The following is a 20,081-nucleotide window of genomic DNA, read 5'->3' as shown; positions in this document are numbered from 1 at the left end:
CCTTTTTCTGGACTACTACATATACTGACACTCCTAAATACTTGACATCCACATATAGGACGGATTATTACCGGAGCAACTACACATTTTTACACAACTAATTAGTTGACATCTAAATATATTAACAAATACTACCGGAGCACCTAAGAAAAATAAAATGTGGGCTGAAATATACCCTTGAAGCGTGCGTGCGAACGAAAAACGATGAACGGCGGCCACCAAACTGCCGGTGCTCCGGCTCCAACGAAGAACGACGAACAACAGCTTCACCTCCACCACACTGCCCCAACTTCACCACCACCACACTGCAATGCTTATCCAGCTCCGTCTGAAGGGGGTTTTATAGGTAGAGAGGAGAAAATGGCGGGAAAGAACGACTGCGGTAAGGCGGGAAAGGGTTGGCGGGAAATGAGAGGAGGGAAACGGGTGGCGGGAAACGGGTGGCGGGAAATAGGAGGAGGGAAACGGGTGGCGGGAAACGGGTGGCGGAACACGGGGCGGGAAATGGGAGGAGGGAAACGGGTGGCGGGAAAAAGTTGGCGCGAACATATGGCGGGAAAGGGTTCTTCATCATCGAAGGGCAAAGTTTCTGCATCGATCGAGGATGACGATGATGACTTCATGTAGTTTTTATGCTGTATGTTGTGAGTTCAGTTACGTACCATTTAATTTAGATGTAGTTCTATCTAATTGTTTGTAATGTCTCGTTGTATGAATATTATGTTCTATCTAAATTTGATCTTGTAGTTCCGATAACAGAGTACTAAAATAGAGTAGGCATATGTCTCGTACATAAGTACATAGTCATTTTTCTCATACATAGAATAGACATAAGTCTCACACAGAAATAGATGATAATGTCTCTACTGATAGATAGAAGCGTCAGTGACGACGTCTGGCCTGGCGGGGAGGCGGATCTGGAATCGGGGACCATCCCAACCTGTCGGGTGCCCTAACGTGACGAGGAGGAATCTCAGACTCTCCCTGGTCATGCTGTGTATCCTGTGTCGGGCCTGGTGGAGGAGTCGAAAACATGTTCATCCACTGGGTGTGCTGCGACATCTGAGCCTGTATGTTGTCCTCGGGATGTTGATCACTCCCCCACGTATCATGTGATGCCGACATAGACGCCTGATATCCATAGGCTCCTACGCGATGGAACGTTTCATCATGAAGAATGAGGTCGCGTCAATTAATATTGAAAACAATAAATATGAAGACGCATATCTGCTGGGTGTGACGTCTGCTCTGGCTCAAACACGAAACTGGACGAGGGACCGTGCTGCTGTGGCTGTGGAGATAACACGAAGCTCGACGAGGGACCGTGTTGTTGTGGCTGTGGAGAAAACACGAAGCTCGACGTGGGACCATAGTGCTGCGGGTGCCACGTAGAACTGCCAGGTTGGTCAGGACGGGGTGGCCTGGTTGTCGGCTGATGTGCTAGACGTGGACGTGGTTGATGTCGGTGCATGGAGTGACGCGGCTGCTCCTGCTGGTGCTGAACAACATCAGTTCTCCGGGTGCACGTGATAGCCTCGTACACAGTCCGTATCTTATTCTGAATTCTTTCCAAGAAGGGCTATACCACTGGACGATGCTGAAGAAGAGGTCCAGACGATAGTGATCGTCCAAAGGTGGTCACGTCGTCGTAGAGTTCGCGTGTCAAGGTAGCCTGCAAATTTTCATGACGATTAATAATGTCTGTCTCTTGCACGTCAAAGTATGTGACAACATTACGTAAAGAAAATATATCTTACCGCGTACTGCCTAGAGCCCGAAGTATCATAGCTCGGGTACATATCCGACGGAGTAGGATCCGGTATCTCCTCTGGGTGGGAGTACTCAACAATGCTTAACCGTGTTCCGGTTATGTAGCGCCGCAAATAGAGATTGAATTCATTGAAATCGAAATTGCGATTCTCGTGCCATAGATTTGTGTTTGCTGTCTCCCATTCTATAACATACGGCTCTAGTCTAACTAGCCAGTCAGCAGTTGTCCTGTTCATGCCCTTCCTTGTCGTCCTAAAATTGTGATGTGTGTTCAACAATTACCTAAAGCTTGAAACAGACTGAAACGTTTTTTAACATGTAGTTGTACTTTTTTCATTTTTTGTTTGCTTGTTAAATTTCCATCACACTGACATGCTATGCACATGCCAACCCGAACTCTTTAAAAAAAACTTGTCTCTTCTTTCGAACTTTTTATTCATGTTTCCAACTTCTTATCACGCACCTCTGTACGTGTCAAGTATTAAGCAACAACTTATTATCCCCACTAACAACTAATACAATTCACACACCTACAACTATATTACGAATATTTGCCGTAGCAACTACAAATATATACGTATAATACCGGGGCAAATAACAATAATCGCACACAAAATTTATTTCACATCGAAACATATTAACAAATACTACCGGAGCACCTACGAAAAATAAAATGTGGGCTGAAATATACCCTTGAAGCGTGCGTGCGAACGAAGAACGACGAACGACGAACGAAAAACTGTCGGTGCTCCGGCTCCAACGAAGAACGACGAACAACAGCTTCACCTCCACCACACTGCCCCAACTTCACCACCACCACACTGCCCCAACTTCACCACCACCACCTCCACCAAAATGCTCACCACGACCACCACGAGCTACCCCATCAGTAGATCGACACCTCTTTTGGCTGCCCTAAATGAGTTGAACCCATTCACGGTGCCAAAATCGCGAAAATCTTGCTCATTTAGGTGTATAAATGGGTGCCATTTTTCTGTAGAGAGAGAAGGGAGGAACACAGAGAACAGAAGAAGAAACGAGCAAGGGGAGAAGAAGAAGGGAGGAAGGGGAGGATAAGGCACGGGCCGGCCAGCGCGTCAGGTGGCAGCACCCTGTCTGCCAGCAGCTGGCCGATCGGCGGGCGGTAGGCCGGCAGGGGCGCACCACGCCGACAGCCCAATCCCTCCCCCTCGCGACGTGGCCCGACCAACCACAGGCCGCCGCGTGCCAGCCGGGCCTGCAGTCGGCCTGCTGCTAGCCGATCGGCCTGCTGTGGGCCGATTAGGCCCAGTCGGCCTGCAGCGGGCCGACGGTGTATTATTTTTGAAAATAATAATTTCGGCGTATTATTTCTGTAATTTGATAAAAAAATGTATTATTTAAAAAATTTAGCCAAAAACGTCTTATATTTTGAGGCAAAGATGCTATCGACGAAGTCATCTGTGACTCCGGGCACACCATACAACATAGTACTGACAGGGGCACTGCCGTATGAGGCATGGCAATAACCCATAGTACTGGCAGGGCACTGCCGTATGAGGCATGGCAAACACTTCGACCAAGCACCGGTGCTTCATCCAAGGTGCGAGGCACCCTTTTCAATCCAACGAATAAGACGTGCGCACATTTCAAAATTCAACTTTGACTATAACTTATATCAATAGTATTTTTGTTATGACTTAAAAATTATACCATTGAATAGTTAATACGAATTTAAGAGTATGATTTCGGTTACATATAGGCCACATTTGGTTGGCCTGATCTATAGGCAAAATTCAATTTTAAAATGTGTGCGCACCTTATTTTTTGGAATGGAGAGAGTACAACACCGAAGGTCTGAAGCACCCATCAGAAGCTAGCAGCATTAAGTCCATGACCCTCCACTTGCTCATGGAGCGGCTCCGAGGCCCGCCTCCCAGGTTCTTGCATTGTGGAACGCGTCTTCAGTATCACGGGTAGGGAGATGAAAAAAGGCGCCGTCGCCACGACCTGAAAATAGGAAAATGAGGCTCCCGCACAATGCTCGCATATTTATTTTCAAGACAAGTACTCCCTCCGTCCCATAATGTAACACATTTATTTGACACTACATTATGGGACAGAGGAAGTAAAAGAGAAGACCTAGCATGAAGTTGTTTTGGATAAAATGAGGAATGGTCAAGTCAACCTTCTCTATTTCTTTGGAAGAAGATACACACAGTTACATGGGCCTCATGGACCTAATGGGCTTGCCTCTATATAGCCAACTAATCCTCTTAACACCCCCTTCAAACTCAAAGGGGTGGGAGGAACATTGAGTTTGAGGAGCCTATGGTGTTCCTTCGTCTAAGCCTCGGCGAAGCAATCTGCCACTTGAAGCTTCGATGGAACATATTGGAGAGGAATAATTGACTCTTAGCAGTGAGAACGCATGAACAACGCATCCACGCCAATATGCTTGGTTAGCCCATGCTTAATGTGATCATTGGCAATCTGAATAACACCGGTACTATCACAAAGGGAGCAAGGTGGGTGCATCACATGACACGCCAAGACCAGCCAGGAACCACCGGAGCCAAAGCCGTGGTAGTGGCGAGGGGTTGAAGTTTAGCCTCAACACTGGAACGGGATACTGCAATATGTTTCTTAGACGTCCATGCAAACAGAGAAGTGACAAGAAAGAGACAATAGCCGGTGACAGAGCGATGACCGATGATCAACAGGATCACTCGTCCATGTGGAGTCAAAGTAAGCATGAAGCTGGAGCTGGTTGGAGTGAGCATAAAACAACTGCTGAGAAGATGTCCCCCTTGAGTACCGAAGCACGTAAAAAAGTGGCTACAATGAACAGATGTAGGAGCACTGACAAATTAACTCAAAATGTGAACAATATGTGAAATGTTAGGCCTGCTCACGGTGAGATAGACATGGCTTCTCGCAAGATGGCAATAGCGCGAAGGATCTTTAAGGAGAATTCCATCACTAGGACGCAACTGCAAGTGGAGCTCCATCGGAGTAGTAGTAGTGCGAGTGTCAGTGAGAGCTGGCAGGGAGACCAAAATTTGAGTGTTTTACCCTTCAAGAGATTTTGAGTGTCAGTGAGATTCAGTCAGAGGTTTTTCTTCAAGAGATGTTGTCTACTCTCACTGCTAATCAAGCACATATTATCGTGGGCGGGGCAATATATGATGGGATCCAACTCATATCAATTGTACTTGACGAGAATGAAAAGGCCACCAATGACTTGTCGGTGGTGAGAGAGAGAAAGAGAGAGGAGGCTAGTTTAGGGATTGGGCAGCCCAAGCTCTGATGCCATGTTAGATAAAGTGGGGAATGGCCAAGTCAACCTTCTCTATTTCTTTGGAATAATAAGATAAACACAAGTACATGGGCCAGATGGGCTTGCCTTTACAAATACAAGCTATACGACTAACTAATACTCTTAACAACTGTGTGACCTCTCGTCTATGGTTTGGGTAAAGACACTTGGTGAAAGGATCGATATAGTTGACTAGAGGGGGGTGAATAGGCAACTAACAATTTTTAGCTTTTCTTTACCAATTTAAACTTTGCATCAAAGTAGGTTGTCTAGATATGCAACTAGGTGAGCAACCTATATGATGCAACAACAACAAGCGCACAAGCAAGAAAGGGATACAACACAATATAAGCGTGCACAAGTAAAGGTAAGAGATAACCAAGAGTGGAGCCGGTGGAGACAAGGATGTGTTACCGAAGTTCCTTCCTTTGAGGGGAAGCACGTCTCCGTTAGAGCGGTGTGGAGGCACAATGCTCCCCAAGAAGCCACTAGGGCCACCGTATTCTCCTCACGCCCTCACACAATGCGAGATGCCGTGATTCCACTATTGGTGCCCTTGAAGGCGGCGACCGAACCTTTACAAACAAGGTTGGGGCAATCTCCACAACTTAATTGGAGGCTCCCAACAACACCACAAAGCTTCACCACAATGGACTATGGCTCCGCGGTGACCTCAACCGTCTAGGGTGCTCAAACACCCAAGAGTAACAAGATCCGCTAGGGATAAGTGAGGGAAATCAAATATCTCTTGGTGGAAGTGTAGATCGGGGCCTTCTCAACCAATCCCGAGCAAATCAACAAGTTTGATTGGCTAGGGAGAGAGATCGGGCGAAAATGGAGCTTGGAGCAACAATGGAGCTTTTGGGGGAAGAGGTAGGTTAACTTTGAGGAAGAAGACCCCCTTTTATAGTGGGGGAAGCAATCCAACCGTTACCCCCCACTTCAGCCCCGCAGAGAGCGGTACTGCCGCTGGGCACAGAGTGGTACTACCGCGGTGGTCAGGGCGGTACTACCGCACACGAGCGGTACTACCGCCCCCACTGCCACGGCTAGTACCGTAAAACCCGACACGGAAAAAGACCCCTCGAATCGAGGCGGTACTAGCACGAAGCCGTAGCGGTACTACGGCTGGGGGCTACAGCGGTACTACCGCTGTGGAGCGGTACTGCCGCTTGTAGCACCCAAGCGGTACTACTGCTCCGGCCCGCGATACTACCGCTGGGACCAGAGAGGGCACACTGAGAGAGGGGAACGAGCTCATCAACGAAGCGGAAAGGCTCGGAGGGTGTGCAAAGGAAGTGTACGTGATGATTCCACCCTAGCCTTTCCAAAGCGGACCTCCTCTTGATAGTACGGTGATCCCTACGAGACTAGTCCACCAAACTAATTTGAAAGTACTACACCGTCTTCGCTTCAAACTCCGAGGGGAGGGAATCGTCTCGTGCCAAAGGATGAATCTCTGAAAAACTCAATGCACACGATTAGTCCGCAAAAGCATTGTCATCAATCACCAAAACATCTAAGGGATACAAATGCCCTTACAATCTCCCCCTTTTTGGTGGATTGATGACAATACGGGATTTGCACAAACGGGAACAGACAAAAGACATAAGCAGACCCCAAATCTCTAAAATATAGACGGGCTCCCCCTAGATGTGTGCCATCAAGATAAGTGCTTTGGACTGCACGGCACACATACTAGGATCAACACTCCCCCTGTATTTTAGAGACCAACAACCTAAGCGTGATACATGAGAGCAGGAAATATGACATAGTAAGCATGCTACTCATGAGATACTAAATGACAAGAGACATAGATAAAGATATGATAAGGATAAGGTAGCATATGTCTCACACCATATGTCTGGAACTTAGGTCTCACGGAACACAAAACCAAACAAAGCAAATGGAAGCAAACACAACGAAAGCACACAGACACACTCGCAACACAATGACGCAAATCCCTAAACTCTCTCCCCCTTTGGCATCGAGACACTAAAAGGGGCAAAGAGTGCTCCTACGGCTCCAGGTGAGAGCATGTTGAGGATCTCGAACATCAGTACTCCGCGTGATCGTCTGCACCGCCGTCCTCGGTCGGAAACTGCTCGGCATCTGAATCGGTCCACGGACAGTGCTACTGGATCCACTCCTCCTCCTCAGTGATGTGACCCTCAGAGCCGCTGGTGACTGTCGCACCTAACTGACGCATAAGCTCCTTGTGGCGTCCCCTGGCATTCTTCCCAGCCACATGTGTCATGTACTGACCGTGAGACTCCATGCAGAACATCTTCTTCATCTTGAGCTTGAGCTTCTTTGCCCAAGAGGGCTCTGCCTCAGAAGGCACATAGTCATGGTCAACACCAGTATCAGCCTCGCCCTCGGTCTCCATGGCAGCAGCAGAAGAAGGAACCCCAGATTTAGGAACGGAGGTGCCCCAATTGTCCTTCCTCAGACGCTTGATCTCATGAGAAACCAACTCTCCAGTTTCCAGCAATTCCTCGGGATAGGTACTTCTCCAGGCCTTCTCAATGAGCAACATGATAAACGGAGCATAAATCGGGCACTTGCGCTCAGAAACAGCAGACGGAAGTTCAGACCATATAACATGAGAGATGTCCAGGGACTCGCCAGTGTTTGCTTCCTTCTCACACTGGCAGAATAGAAGCATGTCCACGAGATAGGAGTGAACCATGTCCAGATTCCCGATACGAGGGAAGAGAGTCTCGCGGAAGATACGGTGAAGTATGTCCAGAAAGGCAGACAGCTCATAGGTTTCCTTCTTGGTCTCAAGGTTGATCTTCAGAGTACAGTAGGGCCAGAGGGCTTGCTTGTGAGTGGAGGTAACATTGTGGTGAGGACGGAACCCGACTGGAGTCTCGAGCCCTTGATCTTCCACCTCAAGCAACTCCATGAAGGCCTTCCACTTGACAGCTAGCAACTTCCCATTAGTCATCCAAGTCAGAGTCCTGTCTACATCAGTTCCTAGGTGGACAGTGGCATAGAACTGAGCCACCAAATCTGCATCAAAGTCCTTATTGAACTGCATGATCCTGAGAATGTTCAACTGAGAGCACATCTGAAGGGCATCACCAAAGTACTCCGGGTCCTTCTCCATAGCATCCATGTTGATGGAATGAACATTGACAAAGAGGTTCTTCTTAGCCTTTATCACGTCAAAGTAGGTGGCATACTGAAACCGGTTCCAGAACGGGCGATTGACAAGGTTGGATTCTTGGGCTTCCTCATATGGGTTGCGGCGACGCCTGTCCCAGAATTCCTTGGCAGTCATCTCAGTCACCTTCTTGCCAGTTGACTTCGTCCTGTTGGCAGTCTTCTTCTTGAGATGAGGATTAGCACTTGAGGAAGCACCCACTAGCGGCGGTGGAGCACTGGAAGAACCACCTGCAGACTCAGATGAGCGGTACCGCTTTGACGTTGAACGCCCGGGGTTGACACGGCGGACTTGCTGCTCAGGATGTTCATCACCTGGAACCAAACACACGGACACACGAAACAACCAGAAGGAACGATCAAAACCAAATAAACACAACAAACATGGATCAACATGCGGTAGGGAATGAAGGAACTGGGCATCCGGCGGTAGTACCGCTCCAGCGGTAGTACTGCGCCATATGGGCGGTAGTGCCGCTCGCGCGGTAGTACCGCGCAGGAGGGGCGGTAGTACCGCCCGAGACGGGGCACGGAGGATCCCTACTGCCGTGGACAGATCCGGCACTACCAGGGATGCCAAATTCAAAAATAAACCTACCAAACACCAATCCAAAGGGTCTAGTTGCCTTCTCTAACCTACTCAAGCCTAGATTTGGCCAAAAATCTAGAGATGCAACCACTATTGCCCCTAAAACACGAGATCTGAAAACTAGACAAGAAGAGAAGGGGAGCGGGGGCAATACCGGCATCCATGGCAAGAGGACGAGGTGGGGATCGACTCCACCAAGGGAAAAGGAGAGAAACGGTCCAGAGACGGAGGGCCGCCGGAGCCCTCCCGCGGCGAGATGGCACTCGAGAGACGAAGAGGAACGAGGGACGAAGCAAATGGGTATGGGGGGAGGAAACCACCCCTGCCCACGACTTAACCCCCTGGTCCCGCCCCTCAGCGGTAGTACCGCGATGATGGGCGGTAGTACTGCGGCTGAGGGCGGTAGTACCGCTTATGCACCTAAGCGGTAGTACCGCGCAGCAACAGTGGTAGTACCGCCCAGCGCAACTCAAAACTAGACTCAACAAGCACGGCACAAAAGAAAAGAAAAGAAAACGACGGCAAGAAGAGAAAACCAAGAGACACCTAAAGAACACTAGCAAGAGGTCAGAAGACACACCCCTTCAAGAAAGGGGCGGTGGCCGAGGCCACCTATGTTTGAGTCAATTGGTATGGCACCGCGAAGAATTATCCTTGGGCCCATGACCAAAACTCGTCTTTGAAGCACAAGTACCATCAAAAATGGCTAATGTGAAAGAGTGAGATTAGTTTATGCATTATGGGGGGAGGAAGAGTTCATTTAGAGAACAACACTCCCCCTATGTCCATGCCTACACCTAGACAAAGAATGCATGATGAATGTGAGGGGTGTGCAAAGGTTCAAACCACATTGCTCGAATCAATGATATTTAGCTCATGCCTTAACTCGCGAAATCTTGCTTCATCCAATGGCTTCGTGAAAATATCTGCAAGGTTATCACGAGTGTTGACATAGTTGAGCTCGATCTCCCCTCGCCTAATATGATCCCGGATGAAGTGATACCGAATCTCAATATGCTTCGTCTTGAAGTGTTGCACCGGGTTGAGAGAAATCTTGATGGCACTTTCATTGTCACACCAAAGAGGCACTTTGTCACAAATGACACCGTAATCCTTTAATGTTTGCCTCATCCATAAGAGTTGTGCACAACAACTCCCGACCGCCACATACTCCGCTTCGGTGGATGAGAGAGACACACAACTTTGGTTTTTAGAAGACCAACTTACCAAAGAGCAACCAAGAAATTGGCACCCTCCGGAAATGGACTTCCTATCCACTTTGTCTCCCGCCCAATCGGAGTCCGAATACCCTACAAGCTTGAAGTTTGCTCCTCTTGGGTACCATAAGCCAAAGTTTGGGGTATGAGCCAAATATCGAAAGATTCGCTTGACCGCCACAAAGTGGCTTTCCTTAGGTGCGGCTTAAAAACGTGCACAAATTCCCACACTCAACATGATATCCGGTCTAGATGCACAAAGGTAAAGTAATGAACCAATCATGGAGCGATATACCTTTTGATCCACCGCTTTACCATTGGGATCGATGTCAAGTTGGCACTTGGTGGGCATTGGAGTGGACGCCGGCTTGACATCACTTAGCTTGAATCTCTTGAGCATGTCTTGAGTGTATTTGGCTTGGTTGATGAAGGTTCCTTCTCTTCTTTGCTTTACTTCGAAACCGAGAAAGAACTTCAACTTTCCCATGGAAGGCATCTTGAACTTTGAGGTCATGAGTGCGGCAAATTCCTCATTGAAAGCTTTGTTAGGGGAACCAAAGATAATGTCATCAACATTTAGTTGGCACACAAACAACTCCCCTTTGACCTTCTTAGTAAAAAGAGTGGGGTCGATTAGCCCAACTTCAAACCCACGATCTTGTAACAACTCGGTAAGGTGGTCATACCACGCACGTGGGGCTTGTTTAAGGCCATAGAGTGCCTTATCGAGTTGATACACATGATCGGGAAAGTAGGGATCCTCGAACCCGGGGGTTGCTTGACATACACCAACTCATTAATAGGTCCATTAAGAAAAGCACTTTTCACATCCATTTGTTGCAACTTAAAGTTGTGATGAGAAGCATAAGCAATCAACAAACGAATAGATTCAAGGCGAGCAACGGGAGCAAAGGTTTCACCGTAGTCGATACCCTCGACTTGGGAGTAGCCTTGTGCCACCAATCATGCCTTGTTGCGGATGATGGTCCATGAGCATCTTGCTTGTTCTTGAATATCCACTTCGTTCCAATGACATTGTGGTTCCTCGTTGGCCTTGGCACTAATCTCCACACCTTGTTGTACTCGAAGTTGTTGAGTTCTTCATGCATGGCATTGAGCCAATCCGGATCTTCGAGAGCTTCATATACTTGATCATCTTGAGCGCCGTCTTGAGCTTGTTCTTGATCTTGAACTTGCTCGAAGGAGAGAACTTGACCTTGGTCATCACTTGGTGTGTCTCCACCGTCTTGATCATGATTTTGCCCTTGGTCTTGTTCACGAGGTTGAGGGCCTTCACTTTGTTCTTCGGAAGCGTGTGGGCCTTGGGTTGGTGATGGCTCCACTTGAGTGGAGCATTGTCCTTCTCCTTCGGCCACAAGGGGTTCCTCAATGGGTAGGATAAAACCAACACCCATTCTTCTTATGGCTTGAGGAGGAATTTCATCACCTACATCACAAGTGCCACTTTGCTCCACTTGGGAGCCGTTATTCTCATCAAACTCCACGTTACACGTCTCCTCAATAAGTCCCGTGGATTTATTGAGGACACGGTAAGCATGAGAGTTTGTAGCATAACCAACAAATATGCCCTCATATGCTCTAGCCTCAAATTTAGACAATCGAACACCTTTCTTGAGAATGAAACACTTACACCCGAACACCCGAAAGTACTTGAGGTTGGGCTTATTACCAGTGAGTATCTCATATGGAGTCTTGTTCAAGCCCTTGCGGAGGTAGAGCCGATTGGATGCATGACACACGGTGTTGATGGCTTCGGCCCAAAAGTTGTATGGAGACTTGAACTCCGCCATCATGGTCCTTGCGGCATCCATCAACGTCCGGTTCTTCCTCTCCGCAACACCGTTTTGTTGAGGGGTGTAAGGTGCGGAATATTGATGCTTGATCCCCTCATCACTAAGAAACTCATCCAAGGTGTAGTTCTTGAACTCGGTGCCGTTGTCACTTCTTATTGTCAAGATCTTTGCATTGTGTTGACGTTGGGCTTCATTTGCAAAGTCAATGACAGTTTGTTGGGTCTCACTCTTCCTCTTGAAGAAATACACCCAAGTGTATCTTGAATAGCCATCCACAATTACCAAGCAATACTTTCTACCCCAAGACTATCAAAGGATGGAGGCCCAAAGAGATCCAAATGAAGGAGCTCCAAAGGCCTCTTCGAGTAAATGAGAGTCGTGGGAGGGTGAGCCTTCTCATGAAGCTTTCCTTCGATACAAGCACTGCAAGCACGATCTTTAGCAAAACTAACGTTCGTTAGTCCACGGACATGGTCCCCCTTGAGAAGACTTTGCAAAGATCTCATATTGACATGGGCTAAACGGCGATGCCAAAGCCATCCCACGTCAACTTTAGCCATTAGGCATGTCGCGGTCTTAGTGGGTCGCTCCGAAAAGTTAATCACATAGAGACCGTTCTCGACATGCCCAACAAAGGCTACTTTAAGAGTCTTGCTCCACAAGAGGGCCACGGTATCAATATCAAAGAAGGTGGTAAAGCCCATGATAGCAAGTTGACGAACGGAAAGTAGATTGTATGCAAGGGACTCAACAAGCATGACTTTCTCGATCGTGAGATCATGAGAAATGACTACTTTGCCGAGTCCCAATACCTTAGAGGACGAGGCATCACCCCACTCGACATTGGTGGGCATAGATGGAATCTTGTGCACGTCCAGCACCAAGTCCTTGCTTCCGGTCATATGATTTGTAGCTCCACTATCGAGCAACCATGATCCCCCACCGGAAGCAAACACCTACAAGAGATCAATGCTTGTTTTTAGGTACCCATTTTGTAATGGGTCCTTTGATGTTAGTAACAAGGGTCTTAGGAACCCCAATAGACCATTCAATGTACTCATGAGGAGAACCAACAAATTTGGCATAAACATGCCCATCACTAGCACGGCATAACACATAAGAAGGATTAAAGTCGTCGGCTTTATTGGATGGGGTGGTATTGCCCTTCTTGACACCGTCACCCTTCGCATTGTTCTTCTTCTCCTTGGAAGCACCCTCTCCCTCCTTCACAAAAGTTTGCTTGAGAGGAGGAGGTCGTTTGGTCTTGTCATTCTTCTTCTTGTTCTTGGGCTTGGGTGCGAACCTAATCCCCTCCTTGCCCACAACTTCCTTTTGGTTTCTCAAAAGGTCGCGGAGGTTCTTCTCACCTTGTATGCATGACACAAGGCCTTTCTCAAGTTGCTCCTTCAACTTAGCATTCTCCTCAACAAGATGCACATGCTCACAACAAGGGTTAGTAGCATTTGCATTATCAATTAACACCATATGAGGAAAGGTGGATTTCTCCTTAGTTAGCTTTACTTGGAGTTGATCATGAGACTCCTTGAGGCTAGCATGAACACCCTTCAAGACTTTGTGAGCCTTGTCGAGAATGTCAAACTCCTCTTTAAGTCTAGCAAGATAACCCCAAGTTTTGCCTTCTCGGAGTTTAGCACACGAGACACAATAAGAGCATGATCAAGATCTTTCTTTAACTTAGCATGATCATCGTTGTATGACTCCTCAAGAGCCAAACGAAGACCACGCTCTTCGTCAAGAGCATTGGAAAGATCCGAAATCTCATCGGCATAGTCACGACTATGCCCCTCCATCTTAGAGATGGTATCTTCGTGACCCTAGATCATGTCATTGGCTTCACCAAGTTGTTTCAAGAGAGCAACGAAGTGCTTCTTCGATTTACCCTTGAGTTTACCCATAAAGGTCTCAAACTCATTTTCCTCCACATTTGTCCCCTCATGTTCATCAATGCTATCCGTCGAAGAAGGATGAGTAATGATGGTAGTTTTGATGTTGGGGGTTACCTTGTTGGTGGCTTTATCCATGAGGCACTTGGCGGTGATGTTCTCATTGGGTGAGTCGAAGAGAGACATCCGTGGAGTCTTCGCAATGGCAACGGAGGCCATGGCAACCGACTCACCATCTTCATCATCGTCATCATCCTCATTGTACTCTTCTTGTACCACCAATGCCTTGGGAGGAGTCTTCTTGGTGAAGTTGCTCTTGTTGGGGAACGACTTGGCCTTGTCCTTTCTAATGAGCTTGCCACCATTGTCCTCCCTCTTCTCGTAAGGGCACTCCGCAACAAAGTGGCTCACATTGCCACAATTGAAGCAAGTCCTCACTCGTTGCTTGCCCTTTGCGCCACTTGAATTGTTCTTGTTGAAGTTTGGCCTTGTGTTCTTCTTGCTCCAAAATTGCCTTGAAGCAAGAGCCATGTGTTCATGATAGGCATACTTCGTATCTTCGAGGTTGCCCTCCTCTTCTTCCTCTTCATCCTCTTCCTCCATACTAACCTTGGCCTTTAGAGCAAGGTTGGGCTTCTTTACTCTTTGAGAGCGAAGAACCGCATTGTCGGCGGTCTTGTCCAAGATGCTCATAGCAACAAACTCATCCAACACTCCACTTGATGACAAGGTGTGGAAGTCCGGCCTTTGACGAATTACGGAGGACATGGCTTTGTGGTAGGGCATCATTGCCTTGAGGAATTTGCGCTTGATCCAATTGTCATCCGTGTCCTTACTTCCATGATCTCGGAGAGAGACCGCGAGTTTGGTTACTCTCCGAAAAAGCTCACGAGGTTCTTCATCTTCTTTCATTGCAAACTCGTCGGCTTCATCTTGCACCACTTCATAGTTGGAGCGTTGAATGCTTGCGCTTCCCCGATAGAGGGAAACAACTTGGAGCCAAGCATCTTTGGCCACGGTGTAAGGCCGGAGATGAGGAAGATCTTCGGGTGGGATTGCTTCTTGGATGCTGAAGAGAGCATTCTCATTGAATCGATGATCCACAACTTCTCTAGGAGTGAAGTTACTTCGGTCATGCGGATAAAAACCTTCTTCAATGATTCTCCAAAGGTTAGTGTTCACATGATTTAAATGACGCTTAAAACGATAGACCCAAGAATCAAAATCTACATTCTTCTAAATCTTAGGGGCCGGGCCGGCATGATTCAAATGAGTGGAAGGGAGCGGTCCACCATAGACAGGTGGAGGTTCCACATGGGCAAAGATGCCGGTCCCATTTTTACCACTAGAAGAAGGAGCTTTCTCGCTAGTAGCTTCCCCCTTGTCGGAGGTAGCATCCGTCACCTTGTTAGCGGGATCACCCACTTTCAACGGTGCGGTGGAAAGTTTAAGCCCTTCTAAGAATTTATTAAACATGCTTTCGACCTCGGTCGTCATGGAGGTTTTCAATGTGTCCAACGCCACATTGAATTCCTCACGAGAGACCGCGGTTCCCCCATCTCCCGTAGACGCGACCGGATTCACACCGGAGTGCTCCTCCACACCGTCTACGACGTCAACCATACTCTTTGGACGGTAAAGTCCTTAATAAAGAGACGAGGCTCTGATACCAATTGAAAGGATCGATATAGTTGACTAGAGGGGGGTGAATAGGCAACTAACAATTTTTAGCTTTTCTTTACCAATTTAAACTTTGCATCAAAGTAGGTTGTCTAGATATGCAACTAGGTGAGCAACCTATATGATGCAACAACAACAAGCGCACAAGCAAGAAAGGGATACAACACAATATAAGCGTGCACAAGTAAAGGTAAGAGATAACCAAGAGTGGAGCCGGTGGAGACAAGGATGTGTTACCGAAGTTCCTTCCTTTGAGGGGAAGCACGTCTCCGTTAGAGCGGTGTGGAGGCACAATGCTCCCCAAGAAGCCACTAGGGCCACCGTATTCTCCTCACGCCCTCACACAATGCGAGATGCCGTGATTCCACTATTGGTGCCCTTGAAGGCGGCGACCGAACCTTTACAAACAAGGTTGGGGCAATCTCCACAACTTAATTGGAGGCTCCCAACAACACCACAAAGCTTCACCACAATGGACTATGGCTCCGCGGTGACCTCAACCGTCTAGGGTGCTCAAACACCCAAGAGTAACAAGATCCGCTAGGGATAAGTGAGGGAAATCAAATATCTCTTGGTGGAAGTGTAGATCGGGGCCTTCTCAACCAATCCCGAGCAAATCAACAAGTTTGATTGGCTAGGGAGAGAGATCGGGCGAAAATGGAGCTTGGAGCAACAATGGAGCTTTTGGGGGAAGAGGTAGGTCAACTTTGAGGAAGAAGACCCCCTTTTATAGTGGGGGAAGCAATCCAACCGTTACCCCCCACTTCAGCCCCGCAGAGAGCGGTACTACCGTTTGGCCAGCGGTACTACCGCTCCCCCTCGCGGTACTGCCACTGGGCACAGAGTGGTACTACCGCGGTGGTCAGGGCAGTACTACCGCACACGAGCGGTACTATCGCCCCCACTGCCGCGGCTAGTACCGTAAAACCCGACACGGAAAAGACCCCTCGAATCGAGGCGGTACTAGCACGAAGCCGCAGCGGTACTACGGCTGGGGGCTACAGCGGTACCACCGCTGTGGAGCGGTACTGCCGCTTGTAGCACCCAAGCGGTACTACTGCTCCGGCCAGCGGTACTACCGCTGGGACCAGAGAGGGCACACTGAGAGAGGGGAACGAGCTCATCAACGAAGCGGAAAGGCTCGGAGGGTGTGCAAAGGAAGTGTACGTGATGATTCCACCCTAGCCTTTCCAAAGCGGACCTCCTCTTGATAGTACGGTGATCCCTACGAGACTAGTCCACCAAACTAATTCGAAAGTACTACACCGTCTTCGCTTCAAACTCCGAGGGGAGGGAATCGTCTCGTGCCAAAGGATGAATCTCTGAAAAACTCAATGCACACGATTAGTCCGCAAAAGCATTGTCATCAATCACCAAAACATCTAAAGGATACAAATGCCCTTACACTTGGGGACTCCCACTACTACAGGCGTAGATAGCACTGACCGGCCAAATCATATCATCATTGACGCATGATTGGCTCATCTGTTTTGGGCTAGTCATGACTTGTTTATCATTGACGGGCCACTTGGCCGGTTAGTGGTGAGAAGCTACCACTAACCATCGGCCTGTCACTACCACCATGTTTGGTCTTAGCTAGGTTGTTGTTTCTAAATCAAAGAAGTGGCGAGAAGCCAAATGAACGCTATCAGTACAGAGGCTTGGTTTTTTCTAAATCAAAGAAGTTAAACATTATACATTGAGACAAAAAGTCTCTTGCTTGCAGTCTAATTGCATATCTTCTTAGGATTCTCTCAGTTTACCTTGGGCCTGATAGATCTGAGGCTTGAGGCGAATCTGAGTAGCTCAGATTTCCAGCCATACCAAACTTTGTTGGACTTATTGCAACAATGTTATTACTTATGTTGGTGTTTGCTTTCATGTCACCGCCTTCCAATAATTTTACAACATGAGACATATTAGGCCTTTTTCTGCACTCAATCTGTAAACACCACATCGCGAGCTTCATCATCTCAATTACATCTTGCCTGTGTGCTTGCATGTCGGTACTGCTCTTGTCAATCAAATCTACCAACCGACCACTCTTCACTTTTTCTTCCACTAGTGTAACAAGATGGATGTCCTCTTCAGATTGAGAGATGTCAAGGTTCTTTCTTGCACAAATGATTTCCATGACCACAACACCAAAGCTATAGACATCAGCCTTTTCTGTGATTTGTGATGTCAACCATTCAGGAGCTAAATATCCGAGTGTGCCTCTCATTCGAGTAATCACTTGGCTAATATCTCTATCAATGAGCTTGCATAGTCCAAAATCAGAAAGTTTTGCATTGTAGTTATCATCTAAGAGGATGTTTTGTGGTTTGACATCCAAATGAGCAATTCTTTTTGTGCACTCTTCATGAAGATAAGAGAGACCCTTAGCTATGTGAGTAATAATCTTGCATCGCGTGCTCCAATCCAGAGGAGGAGCATTATTGTCATGGCAACTATAAATCCACCTATCCAAGGATCTCTTGGGCATATACTCGTATACCAAGAGCCTATGAGATTTCTCTGCACAGAAACCGATCAATCTCACCAGGTTGATGTGGTGGATGCTGCTGATTGTTTGAATCTCTGCTAAAAATTGCATCTTCCCCTGGCCAGCTCGATCCAAACGTTTCACTGCGATTCTTTCTTCACCAAATTGCCCCTTGAAAACAGACCCAAATCCTCCTTCCCCAAGCTTGTCTGCGAATTGCCAAGTTGCTACCTCTAGTTGTTGAAATGTGAATCTCACTAGTGCTCCTTGTAGCTCGCCAAACTCTTCCTCTTCCTCCATCTCCTGGTGCCGTTGTGCCCTTTGGTTACATTTACATGTGAAGAAAATGATTGTAACCAATACCGCGAGCAAAACGAAACCACCCACAGGAGCTATAATAATCACAACATGGCTTCTTAGGATGGAGGATTTCAGTCTCTTGCTTGATGGCCTACTAGGTGCAGGCAGAGAGCTCGCGGGTGCCGGTTCAATTGTTAGATTGAACGGGGGACAGAAGATGACCTGGTAGTTGGTTCCCGTCGGGCAAGTGAAGTCGTTGTAGTCGGTATAGGCATCCGGGCACATCTGCTTGAAGAAGACGGTGTAGGTGGTGGGTTCGCAGTTGCTCGTCCCATTCCCGATGCACGCGTTGTTGCAGCCTCCCGGAGCCTGCAGCTCAGTTGGGCACCGCGACGTTATGTTGGCTTCGCAGCGCGGCCCCTTGCTACACCCTGGCCCTCCCTTTGTTGGCACCGGCAGAAAATCCATGGGCACGTTGAAGCCGTTGACGAGGGAGATATCGAAGAAATCGTCCGTCTGGCCTCGGCCAGTCGTGAACTCGGCTAGCGTGACCGGCGGTTGGCCATAGTCCGTGCAGGCGAGCGTGCCGCCGCAGTCACCCGTCTGGCATGAACCGTCGCCTCTGCCGTCGAATGAGCAGCCCGTGCGCGCCCACAGGCGTCCTCTGGAGGTGAGGCCGGATACGTTGAGGGTCCATGACTTCCCCGGGTCGAGCTGCACGCCACCGCCGATGGGCACGGCGGCCGGCCACACGGTGTAGGAGCATCGGTTGGTGATGTTTAGCATGGTGGCCTTGCTGTTGGCGACGAGGAGCAGGAAGAAGAAAGGCAGTGAGCGGAGGGCCGAAGAGTCGCGCACCGCTGCCATCTGTGGAACCGTTGCTCCTGTGGCTGACATAAACTGGAGCTTTTGTTATGTAGAAGAACCTGGGGACAGGCAGCTTCGTGGAAGGTGCTCAGGCGTGGACGCATGGTTGACTGGCCGAATCATTCGGTCAAGGACGCCTGTAAAAGCAGTTCGGCTTTGCTCCTGGGATGTAAACCATACTTATTGTACTAAAGAAATATAAGAGCGTTTAGTGATCTAAAAGCTCTTACGGACGGAGTACTTCCGAAATGTCAGAAAAAAATGCAAAGAAAACAATATATTTACCACGCTAGCAAAATGCCCTATCCCTCAGCAAGTTTCCATTGGGAAATAACATTTTCGCACCGTGTGGGTGAAATAATGTTTACTGTTTTTTGGCAGTATGAACATGTTCTGTTTTGCGCAACCGGAGGCATACTGCTTTTCTATGACAACAACTGTATTAACGGCTTGAGTATGCAATTATTTAAGAATTTGTTTCCACCAGAAAACAGTGTTTCCCACCTCAGAGCACGTGCTCTAGTCCTATCTTCTCCACTAGAAAAAAGTTGTAACTGAAAGAAACCAATATTTATCCTCATTTCTCCGGAGTCTGGAGACAGGTACATGCATACAGGTCATGATCAAGAGCCGACATCAACAAGTTGCATGCTAAAAAGAAAGAACAAGTTGCGCAGGTGCGTGGAATTGACTGGAATATCGATCATATGATGTCCCTCAACAAAGCTCTACCTTCAGGGGTCACGCCCAAAACCTGCTGGTGCTGGCAGCTTGTCTCATTTTCCACGAGACTGGTTTGAGAGAAACTTTAAAGCAGACCAAATGCTGAACCATGGAGTGAAATGGATCTTCTAACCATGTGATCAACCATGATGCCGGATGAAATTCACGATCTCTCGCGGAGAACACAAAAGATTTCCAAAGTATGCCAATACCACTGAATAAGTTGTTTCGCGCAGGGTCAGGTGGTCGAAATAAGTTCGACT

The 20,081-nt window shown here is 48.0% G+C and overlaps 1 protein-coding gene across 1 annotated transcript; it reads right to left on the bottom strand.

Moving 5' to 3' along the window:
• Positions 1-17,082: 17,082 nt before the first annotated feature.
• Positions 17,083-19,571, bottom strand: LOC109780796 (PR5-like receptor kinase). The gene has a single exon (XM_020339383.4). The coding sequence runs from the start codon at positions 19,123-19,125 to the stop codon at positions 17,203-17,205; it is 1,923 nt and encodes a 640-aa protein (XP_020194972.3). The 5' UTR covers positions 19,126-19,571; the 3' UTR covers positions 17,083-17,202.
• Positions 19,572-20,081: the final 510 nt, after the last annotated feature.

Source organism: Aegilops tauschii, chromosome 2 (assembly GCF_002575655.3).
Source record: "Aegilops tauschii subsp. strangulata cultivar AL8/78 chromosome 2, Aet v6.0, whole genome shotgun sequence".
In the NCBI taxonomy this organism is placed as follows: domain Eukaryota; kingdom Viridiplantae; phylum Streptophyta; class Magnoliopsida; order Poales; family Poaceae; genus Aegilops; species Aegilops tauschii.
This window is presented reverse-complemented; position numbering and strand designations above follow the sequence as displayed.

What these genes read in the sequence shown, in the direction of transcription:
- LOC109780796 (XM_020339383.4), bottom strand. Translation starts at nt 19,125, where the DNA reads ATGTCAGCCACAGGAGCAACGGTTCCACAGATGGCAGCGGTGCGCGAC.